Here is a 12044-nt window from a genome sequence, read left to right on the forward strand (position 1 = left end):
AGTAAAATTAAAACGTAGAGATAATATATAAATTATTTACTTCTGTGTTCCTCATTGTTCGGTTGATGAAGTGCAACACTTAAGTTATACGGTGTCGTCCAAGTGTTCTTTACTTATTTACTTACTCGTCTCGGAAAAACACACAAATAAGATCTACAAAACACACTCATGTCCTGTGTGTGTGTGTGCTCTGTCGGTTAAATTATACACGCACGCTTTTGTGTGTGTGTCTATTTTCGATTTTCTCCCTGGAGGTGTAAAAATAATAATGATAATAAACGGTTTATTAATCGAGTGCAGCCGGTGGCTGAAAATATACAAACTTACGTGTGATTTAGACATAATAATATACGTTCAATACATTTACAGGGCTGTACAGTACATAAATCAGGAGCTGTTTATTATTTTAACATTCGATGGAATGGTGCTATTCTTATATCTATATATGTGTGTATGTAAACGTACACTCGGACATAAAATATGGTAATTTCATCGGCTGAAAGTGTGTGCATTTTTTCATAACACAGTCGTCTTGCATATGCAAGATTGATTGCTATGTATTGATGGCCTGAGGTTGTGGTCTACACACTAATAGTAACTTGTGAACTCTTTTGACTTTATGTGGAATCTAATAGGAGACCCCAGGACCTACAACAACTACTACAACCTGTCGACAAACCACTTGTTACGCTGAGCGAAATTCTCGAGTTTTGAGAACCTTTGGCAGAGCTTGTATAAAAATTAGCGGTTCTAAGATCTTTCAATGCATGTCTGAAGTCCACAAAAACTATCAGCGCTAATGGAGATAATTTATGAGGTACTTGGATCTCTTCTACTGGAAACTTTGAGGCTCAGTAGGTTCACTAGGGAGGTAGGAAGAGTCCTGTACTCTCCTGCCAAATGTCCTGAAGGCTCTGGACCCGTTCATGACTTGCTGGTGGTGGTCAGCGTCGTAGAGCCGCTCGTTGAGGTGATAGAAGTTGGCCGACCTGCTGCACCTTACCCGGAACACATGGTCACACACGAGCAGTCTCTGGTTGAACACCGTCCCTGCTCACCAAGGAAACACAATTACAAATAATGCAAGCATTGGTCTTACACGGGTCAAACACTCCTATTGGTCGTTTAATTATTCACGAAATTATAGGCAATTGTAGAAAATTATTAAAGGAAGAACACACGAGTCGTACACAAGACCAGGAAATTTTGAATCCAGGTATACATACGTAGTAATAGTAATATGTAATGCGTGTTATAAACGATCATACACTGGTTTTTTAAGACATGGAAAAGAGGTAGCAGGTGAGGGCCACTAGTGACTCACCTGTAGGACAGAGGTAGCTGGTCTTGGAACCGTCGGCGGCGCAGAAGTGGAAGCTCTGACACTTGGAGTCCTCGTGTGTGTCCGCGTAGTAACCTGTAACATGACTCTCACACCTGAACCCTGGTAGTGAGAGGGAGAGCCGTGAGTGAGTGAGTGAGTCTTAATACGTTTATGCAGAAGTCTTTACGCTTTGTACAGATATCTACGTGGGTGTCTTTTTTGTATATTAACTTCCCTTTCCTTCTACTTCGCTTCATCCTCCTTCTCCTCCTCAACCCCCTTCTCTTTCTCATCAACCCCTTCTCTTTCTCATCATCCCCCTTCTACTTCTTCTCACCCGCTTCTCCTTCTCCTAATCTCCCTTCTCCTTCTCCCTCTCTTTCTCCCCATCCACCTTCTCCTTTTCCTTATCCCCCTTCTCCTCCTTCTCCTCCTCATCCCTCTTCTCTTTCTCTTCCCCTCGTCCTCTTTCTCCTCCTTGTTCCTCTTCTCCTTCTTCTTGTTTTTATTGGATACTTTAAGAGCTATCTAAACGACTTATTATACAATGTGGTCCTTTCATTGCTAATTTATTATTGTGGGTTTTATTGGTTTTCCTTTTCTTCTATCCAGGCCCTGGATTCCAGGGCGATATAAATTAATGGTTTATTATGAGGCGTTGTTGTTATGTGTCCATTACTGACACACACACACACACTTCGCCCCCTGCCTGCACATAAAAATAGAGTGCTTCAGCTGGGTGACAGTAGGAGAAGGTATCGATTGGCCGGAGGGAGTCCCGTCCACACTATATCGCCTATTGGCTCAATTGAGTTAAAAAGTTAGCAGTGTTTCCGTGAAGGGAAGTCGAGAGTGGAGGCGAGAGTTGGCAGCACCACACGCCACGCTGGGGAGTGTAGTGTGTGTGTGTGTGTGTGTGTGTGTGTGTGTGTGTGTGTGTTTGTGTGTGTGTGTGTGTTTGTGTGTGTGGGTGTGTGTATGTGTGTGTGTGTGTGAAGATAGGTCATGGAAGGTACACATGGCATAAGTTAAGAAATGTGTTCAGAAAATGTGTAAGACGTTCCTAGATAACCGTGGTAACATTATGAGATGTTCGTATTACCACCATGCTATTGTACTATTCCAGATGTTACTAAATGTTACATAATACTTCCTTGAGATAAATGTATAGTATACTGTATATCAGGTGCCTAAAGGAGAGCTCAGGTTCTCAATTGGCTCAGCCATGTTAATATTGTTATTATTATCCACTCTGTATCTGTGTTTTTCTGGCCAAATAAACTGTTTCAATTCAATTCAATTCAATCTACACTACCAAACCATCCAAACAATAATAAGATATTCTGATCTTTTATTGTTGGTATCAGTTATAGTTTGCTCATTCCTCCCTTCAAATTATCTGATGGTTCAGTGTTCTTTGATTTTCAGGAGAAGGTCAGTCTACCTTCTCAAAACTTTACCTGTAATGTTACCCTGTGGGAGGATGAGCGGGTGATGTCTTAAATTTCAGCCCTCAAAGATATCAGAGTGGTAAAAGTATCGTAATGACCATAAACTTAAGTACTCACCAGTAACTGGGATTTCCGTGAGAGTGTCCGAGGAGGAGACCGTCTGCAGCTCACTACTCGTCACCCTCGGAGTGGAGATGTCCTCGCCGCGTAACAGGGCTGCGATATTTTTTAACAACTTCTCCTCTTGGACGTTCGTGTCAACCCCACGTAAAGTGTCCAGGAACTTGCGGTTTCCTCTCTCCGATGTGGGTCTGTAGGGCCCCTGAGAATGCTGACCCTCGGCTGTAGATGACGGCTGGCGGAACTTTGACTTGGGCACGTCAACAACATCTTGATATCCAGGAACCGTATCGGAAGAATAAAGTGACATGTAAGCACTCTCAGATACATTAATAGGACCAGAGTCCGACTGTGTGTTTCCTCTTATGGGCGATCTAAATGTAGAATGAGTAGTACTATGGTTATCTCTCTGTCTCTGGAGGGTGGAGACAGCTGTTGGTCCTCTCTGGTAAGAATATCCTGGACGACCATGAGAGTTAGTGACTCTCCTGGAGTATCCTGGGAGATGGTTTCTAGGTGATGGCTGCGTCTCGCTCTGAACATTTCGCTGATCCTTCAAGATTTGTGCTGAAGTACCATGTTGTGTGCTAAGGTCAGGGCCAGCCTCGACGTATAATATTTGATTGCGGAATCTTTCTGAATTTTCATCCTGATAGTGAGAAGGCTCGACGTCCTCTGGCTGTTCATCAGGAAGGTTGTGTCCCCAATGATCAAATGTCTCTTCTACCTCAAACTCAGATAATTGGTCTCTCCTATTCCCAGCAACATGACTTATTCTTAATGGTGATAACTGGATTCTTGTAAAGTCGTTTCTGACACCTAATCTTCCGTCAGTATCTGGATCTGTTACTTGTTCTCCCAGATAACCTAAACCTTGATGAAGGCTGAGCTTTAAACCTTGTTGTCCTTCTTCCTGTGAGTTGTGATCTGATCTGAAACTCGACTGTTCTTTTCTGTAAACTTTGCGTCTTTCACCTGATCCTCTGCTTCTGGGGTCTGAGAATTGACTTCCTCTTAAAGCTGACTCTATACCTTTGAACCTTGAAACCTGGCTCCCTGTGAACCCTGTCTCCTGTTCAGAGTTTTGCCTTGATATAAAGCTTAAGTCCTGATCTGTGTTGAAGCTTAACTTCTCATTCTTCGTCTCCAGAAAAAGTTCATCTCTTGTGTCCGGCTTTTGACCTCCCCTGTGATATGGCCTTTGTCGTCCCGAGATTCTTGATTCTTGTTCAGCAGTCTGCTTCACTCCTGCTGTCGGTTCATAATTCTGGTGTAAGCTGTCGTCTTTTTTGTGTGATCCAGTATGTGTGGAATCACGGAAAACACTACTCTCCACGCCACTAGCACTGTACGCGTTGCTCTGACTACCTTGATGGTACTGGCTGTTAACAGTTGACCCCAAACTATGGTTTCCATTTATTGAAATCAGTTGGTGAACATTGTTTGGTGATACAGTGTCGGTATGAAGACCCGAGTTGCCCATATCATCAACTCGTGTCTGGCTATAAACCTCTCTGTCAATACTTGATTCAGAGCTATTAGAAATATTATTTGTTTTTCTGGGGTTTGAATCTTCAAGTTCACTTGCAGGAATATTGACTTCGCTACTATAACTTTTGACTGCATTATCTGAAGAATGTTCCACCGGTCCGAGTGTATTTTGGCTCTCAGTAAATCCGTTTGAGTTATATGGGCTGGTATTGCTTGCTAAGTTAACTTCTCTGCCGTCAGACAGTTGTGAGTGTTGATCCGTGTCAGCAGGACTGATCCGAGTATCTCTGAATGAAGAGGAATCAAAATCATCAGAGGTAGAACTTGAAGACTGCGAGGTGTGAGCGTGTTCTCCCGGGAGCTCATCTGTCTCAACTTGAGAAGTCAGTGATTGCTGAACATGTAGAGAAAACTGAGCTTGTGAATCGGCATGTTCTGTGTTTCTGGATGAGCTATGTGTCTGTCCTCCATTATTTGACCTGACTCCTATGTGATGTTGACTCCTTCGGTTAACTTGACCTTGGTTCTGGGACAACAGCACACTGGAGCTCCATGCTTTTTCTTCTTCGTTCACCTCTCCTGATCTCTGATTTTGAAAGTCGCCCTGTTGACTGTATGTGAATCCAGAAGCTGAATTATCACTAACTTGACTATTGTGTAAGTCCTCTGTGTGTCCACGTGGAAGATTTACCGGTAGTGATTGTTGATGTTGCTCGTTGAAACTACCTGTGATGTCTCCTGCCTGAGGAAAGTTGGAGAATTTGATATTATTTATCTTGTTTGGACCAAAGGCATCTCTCAGTTGTGGAGACTTGAAGTGTCGATCGAGCAACTGTTGCTGTAATGTCTCGTGTTGTGGGTGTATGGACCCTGGGAGGTAGTCAGTAGGTTGTTGTGTTAAGTGCACCGTCTGGCCCCCGCTGTTTACCTGTGGTCGCCAAGACGAGTGATGGCTCTCTGTCTCCTGCTGTGGCTTTAGTTGTTGTGAATTATATTTACTTGTTTCTTGATTCTGTAGTTGTAGTAAATCACGATTAGTTGTCTGTTGTTGTTGCTGTTGTTGTTGTTGTGATAGAAAACCCTGATCATCTGGTTGTTGTAGTCGTTGTTGTTGCTGTTGTGGTAAACTCGGACTACTAATTCGCTGTTGTAAGTACTGTGATGTGCTCTGATTGACGAATTCCGTTTGGTGTTGTGGAAATCTTTGAGTTTTGTTTTGTTGTCCTCGTTGTGATATTCGACGATTTATCATATGTTGCTGACGGACAGAGAGTCGTTGGAGGTTGTTAACTGACTGTTGATATTGGCTCTGCTGGAGGTCTTCTGGTTCGTCTCTCATCTGCGGATGCCAGGAGTTGTGGAGGTGCTCAGTCAACTCTTCTCTCCTGTTGCTGGAAACTCCTGAATTTTGAATTGCTTTCCTGGAGTTGCTCAGTAAACGTTGGCCACTGATTGGCTGACTGATTCCAGAAGAAAAATCATGACTTGTGTTCCTCTGCTGTGAGTTGACACGGGAAGTTTGTTGATTCACCGACGTCTGCTGAGAGCTAGAAAACTGAAGCGGGTCTTTTTGTCGACTGACGATTTCAGATTCATTTTGTCGTTCGAGCTGGCTCCCAATCGCTTCCTCAGTATTAGAAGGATTTTGTTGAGCACCTTCACTTGGTTCTCTCCGTCTTGGTGACAGTGGATAACCTTCAATAAGCCTATGAAAGGGAAATGCTAGTGATCTGGACGCGGCTGAACCACTACTTTGTGTCTTGTCGGGACGGCTCAAGTCGTCTGATATTTCTGAGTCTCCCAAATCGTCTAATAATCTTATTTTTCCAGAGAGATTGTTAGAACTGTTATCTTCTTTGACATCTTCAGGAGTAAAGACCGATCTTGTTGGTGACTCTGGCTCGGCTCCCTGCCTCACACCTCCTGCTAGTTGTAGACCCCTTGAGTATCCGCGTCTGGAAGGAGAGAGAGGAACCGATTTTTCTTGTTCATTTAAATTGTTTTGAGCCAGAGTCGTAGATTCCTGTGTAGCTGTGTCGTGGAAGTCAACTGGTCGGAATTCGGTGTTTCCAGATTCATTCAGGATGTTATTACGGACATGTTGACGGTGTATTCCCATCCTGGAATTTCTGCGGAGGAGTGCATTTCGAGGACCAGGTCGTCGGACCCTGTAGAGCCTCCTACGGTGTGGCAGTTGAAGTCGCTTCCTGCTACCAAGCTGAAAACGCACTCGAGGATGGGTATTCTGAATTCGATCAAATCTATTCGTAATGCGAGTGCCAGGTTCATCTTCAAAATGCTTCAGATTTTGAAGATGTAAACTTCTACTTTCATTTTCATTATCTGTAGCTGAAGGCCGTAGATGTGTGTCAGTCCCCAAGTCAGCAGAGTTCAGTGGCTCTGCCTCATGACGTCCCTTAGTCTGAGAGTTTCCATTATAGTCAAGTTCCGCATCCTTCTGTAACTCCTCATTGACTTTTGAATTAGTTGCCTGTGAGGAAGAAGCAAATCGATGCACTGGTTGTGTGTTCCTCGTGCCCCCACTATTGTTTTCCAAGTCAAATTGGAAGTTTTGAGTACCATAAGTTTGTGAATCCTTTGAGAAATTTATTGGAATCTGGAATTGTGTGACGTCTGACTCTGGGACGATTGTAGTACCACCACCAACAGACAACTGATCTTTGCCATTTTGAGCTCCATCCACGCCGTCCCAAGGATGAAAAATATCAGACCGGGATGCCGAGTATCCGGCTGCTGTACTTCCTCTCAGCTGATCGTGACGGTGAGGTGAAGATTCCCAAGTCTGACCTCCAGCTCTGCCCACATGAATATTGACATCGGAGAAAGGCTCCTTATTCTGAACCTTGGGCATAATATCTAAGCCTTTCCTGGTTGTGTGTCTAGGTTCATCTGATTCACGTATAATTCCCCCAGGATCACCCCGTCCCTCTTGGACTAGTCTCGCCAAAGCTAGTCTTCTTAGGGTGGCAAAGCGAAGCTGTGTATTACTTTTTCGTCTTTGGGGGGAAGACTGAGGCAGATAACCATTTTGCCGAACTTGGGATTCATTTTGATAATTCAGGGTTATAGAATCATCCTCGGGAGCTGGCATTGAAAGACCACTTGTAGTAGACAACTGCTGCTGCTGCTGCTGCTTCTGCTGCTCTCTCCCTTCCTCCTTCCCCTGCTTAACGTAAGGCTGGAGTCTGTCTGTTCTGGTCTGGTCATTTTTTCTAAATCTTATATTAGGTCTTGGTCTCAAGAAGTTCCCCCTGTTTACGCTGAAAGGAGGAGGGATGTTTGTGACTCCTGACGGCTGGTTGGTGCTGTGGGCTTCATCAGGCAGCTGCTGACCTGTACCCTGGGGAAGAGAGAAATGTTCCTGTACTAATTCGTCTAAATTTAGTCTTTTAGATGTGTTCTTATCTACTGTGATCTTCCTGTGACTTGCACGTTAATGGAGAACAAATTATTGAGTGTAAACTAGTTAATGTTAACTTAACTAGACTTATTTCAATCGATAACTGGCGATCGATGCGGTACCGATACCGTCTAACATATTTTCACATGTCATGAGACCCACGCAGCACTGTGAAGGAGCAGCACCATGAAGGTGCAGCACCGTCAAGGAGCAGCACCATCAAAGAACAGCACTGTCAAGAAGCAGCACCACTAATGAGCAGCACCGTCAAGAAACAACATCAGTCTTAAGTTCAAAGTTACAAGGCAGAAGCTCCAGCCACTACTCGGAACATCGCAATGTTGTCCAGAAACAATTAGTTGGTAAGACTGCCGCCAGTAAACAAGATCAGCCCAAACTTGGACCAACACCTCCTGTCTAGAGAACTCCGTGGTCGCCACTTAACCCTTTCCCGCCGATTACTGCAGTTTAGAATTTTATTTTGGTCACCGCCAGACGATTTTATTCGTCTTAAGGAAACCTCCAAGAGCCAAAGGTCTCATGTAAACTCAGAGAATAAAATTCCACAAAGCTTTTCTCATCCTAGAACAGTGACACATAACATGTCATGAAAAAATAATTGTATTAAATATGAAACACATCAATTGAATAATTCATATGACATTTTCGAAGAAAATAAATCCAAAAACGCCCTCTAGAGGGCAGAGCTATTACAAATAACGAGTTATGACACACAACGTAGGAGTAATTTATTGCGAAATTAATGGAAATCATTAACTATATTGTCAAACTGTCATTCAGAAACAGCCAGGATGGAGCAGTGTTATCCCAGAATAATGCAGCGCCGCAGTAACGAGGGACATGGCTCGCATATTTAAAGAGGAAATCGGCCGATGCGTCATTGAGATTTCGCCTGGGAATATTAGTTCTCAAGTCGGCCACATGGAGACATCACCACTTCAGAGTGTTACGGCTGACTGCATTATGGCGAGCTGCAGTACTTTCACTTCAAATATAAAAGAGATAAGTTAAGGAATTGTCGAAACATCGTCCAGAAAGGAATACCCCGTGAGAGCCGGCGAGGAAGGGAGAAGGGACTTAACGTTACCCAAAATCAATACCGAGCACCGGGACATGTACACTTTATCTCTAATGGAAATTGGTGGAGGGGGATGTGGAGTATCTTCAAGAGGCAGAAAACTTACTGTATAATGGGAAACATATTCATCCCTCATCCCTCAAAAACAGATGCCTTTTAGTAGACCCCAAGTGTTATTATTAGGAAATATAATATATGAATATTACATTCTATAAAGGTTCAGTAAATATGCATATAATATAATCCATTTTTTATTAAGCTATATAATCAGACTTTACATATATTACGTGTATGAGAGATTACTCTAGTTTTGTAGGTGAGGGTCACAAGTTTGAGGCGGTGCTGCTGGAGTTAGGGAGAGAAGGGGAGTAGAAGTTGGCAATATGGTCACGACCGATCAATTGTTGTGAGCTGCGACCACACACCAGCCAGCCTCACTCCCTCACCACACACCAACCAGCCTCACTCCCTCACCACCACACACCAGCCAGCCTTACTCCCTCACCACCACACCAGCTAGCCTCACTCCCTCACCACCACACCAGCCAGCCTCAATCCCTCACCACCACACACCAGCCAGCCTCACTCCCTCACCACACACCAGCCAGCCTCACTCTCTCACCACCAAACAACAGCCAGCCTCACTCCCTCACCACCACTCACCAGCCAGCCTCACCCTCACCACACACCAACCAGCGTCACTCCCTCACCACACACCAGCCAGCCTTACTCCCTCACCACCACACCAGCCAGCCTCAATCCCTCACCACCACACACACCAGCCAGCCTCACTCCCTCACCACACACCAGCCAGCCTCACTCTCTCACCACCACTCACCAGCCAGCCTCACTCCCTCACCACACACCAACCAGCGTCACTCCCTCACCACACACCAGCCAGCCTCACTCCCTCACCACACACCAGCCAGCATCACTCCCTCACACACACACTAGCCAGCCTCACTCCCTCACCACACACCAGCCAGCATCTCTCCCTCACCACACACCAGCCAGCCTCACTCCCTCACCACCACACCAGCCAGCCTCACTCCCTCGCCACCACACCAGGAGGGGAACTTGCAGTACCACCTCAACAATACCCAAAGTCTTCCCCTTGAACTGTCTCCTTTACTGAAATATTTTTTTTTTTTTGGTAGATCCTAAGTTTACAGTATAGCACAGACCAAATTTATACCTTATTGTGTTGGTGAAAATTATAGTTTTTAATTTCCTATGTCATAACAGGGTGTCTGAAAAAAATTATCGACACTGAATTATTTTATTTCTCAAAAAAAATATACACCCTTAAATAAATAAATGAAAGATATAGATTAATTAAAAGGGGGTCGATACTGAAATATATTACCTCCTTTGAATTAATTATTATATGTTTTTTTTTATTTATTTTCTGATGTAAATACAGTTATATATAGACTGTTTTAGGCACATCCTGTGTTTTATCATCGGTAAATATTTACATATGGTGTACGTTCGTGTATGATTCCTACCCAATATAACAAAATCAATTCCAAACAAACTCCACGTTACAACCACCCACACTGGTCTGGTCAGGCTGGGCGTAATACCTGCGACCACAAGTAAAAAAACTCCACTTACCTGGGATATTGAACCAGTCACGACCAGTGTCCAATTACCATGTGCTCTCTGCCACCTGTTATTGTGAATATTACCTGACATATTCTAGATTTAATTGAAAGTTATACTAATTGGCCCTAGTTTTGGGATATATATATATATATATATATATATATATATATATATATATATATATATATATATATATATATATATATATATATATATATATATATATATATATGCGTATGTATGTATGTATCCTAGATTGTAAACAGAAAATGAAAAAAAGAGGACAGGGTTACTGTGTTTGTGTTTTATAAGATACAAAATATTAATGTAATATAACTTTGATCAATATTTGTGTGTGTGTGTGTGTGTGTATACATCTCTGTATGTTTAGGTGATTCTATATATGAATTTATTACTCTATGTTTGTTATGAGTCTAATGTGAGTGAGTTGAGGTGAATGTTAGTGCGTTAGTGTATGAGTATAAAGTGCAACTAAATGTGAGTGTAGGTGTTATGCCAGCAGAAGTCACTGTTCTTGTCAGACGTCATACGCCTCTTCAAGGATAACTATTACGTAATTCAATATTTCAGTTTGTTTACTCTGGATGTGTACTTAGGTGTAGAGCAGCAGGCGAGGGGGACTCACCAGGGCTGTGAGCCCGAGGATCAGCACGGAGAGTCCTGCAGGAGGAGGAGAAACACAAGATCAGGAACGCTGTCACACACACATCAACGAGACTAAATCTATCACCACGTCCTTGAGACATTTGGTGATTATGTTAATGGGCGGCAACTGTGTCAGCGACGGGGAGTGATCTCACACACACACACACACACACACACACACACACACACACACACACTCTTTTTATTTATTAAAAATAAATATAAAATCTAGACTAAGAGAATGGAGTTTGGGGAAATCCTGTATGTATATTAAAAACATGGAAGTGTGTTTATGAAGATGCAGCCAACAATCAATCAACCAATAGCTAGTGACAGGGATGAAGGAGGTTCAGTGGAAGGATAAAGGTGGTGAGGGAAGGGAGATTGTAGTAAGGAGAGGATAGATTGCCGTGGCTTAACACAGCTTGCGGGGTAGTGGGGCAGAGCCCTGATTGGTGGAGGTAAATACACGACCGGACTCGGCAGCAGGAGATTGGTGGCGGCAGGTTGTCTGGTAGTGTTGACGGGTAACTTGATTCTTCTGTCTTTTCTTCTTGGTGTTTCTTGTTACTGATGGGCTGGCTGCTATGGGTCTTGTGTTGTGGGCTTGTTATGTTGAAGACAAAGTTCTTCTCTTCTTCTTTTTCTTTTCTTGGATTATCCACTCACTAGTGTCTTGGTCTTGTTCTTCCTCGAGTCCATGATGTTCGCAAATGTTGAGGAAGACTGAGGAGGTGATCCTGATGAGCTGAGATTCTGGGTCAACGGGCGCGTTAATTAGTTTCTTGATAACTTGTAGTTTGATGACTTCATGGTTCTTTAGGTCTTGCTTTTTCTCTCTTTTTTCTTCTTTCTTCTTCTTTT

The 12044-nt window shown here is 43.4% G+C and overlaps 1 protein-coding gene across 1 annotated transcript in view; it reads right to left on the reverse strand.

Moving 5' to 3' along the window:
- Positions 1 to 384: 384 nt before the first annotated feature.
- LOC121862396 overlaps positions 385 to 12044 on the reverse strand; it is a 33871-nt gene continuing 22211 nt past the window's right edge. The window contains exons 2-5 of the mRNA XM_042360660.1: positions 11161 to 11195; positions 2893 to 7747; positions 1325 to 1444; positions 385 to 1050 (exon numbers count right to left, since the gene is read on the reverse strand). Of these exons, the coding sequence (XP_042216594.1) occupies positions 833 to 1050; positions 1325 to 1444; positions 2893 to 7747; positions 11161 to 11195 (5228 nt within the window). The 3' untranslated portion in view covers positions 385 to 832. The remainder of the gene's footprint in view (positions 1051 to 1324; positions 1445 to 2892; positions 7748 to 11160; positions 11196 to 12044) is intronic.

Source organism: Homarus americanus, unplaced genomic scaffold (genome assembly GCF_018991925.1).
Source record: "Homarus americanus isolate GMGI-L3 unplaced genomic scaffold, GMGI_Hamer_2.0 scaffold31037, whole genome shotgun sequence".
Classification (NCBI taxonomy): Eukaryota; Metazoa; Arthropoda; class Malacostraca; order Decapoda; family Nephropidae; genus Homarus; species Homarus americanus.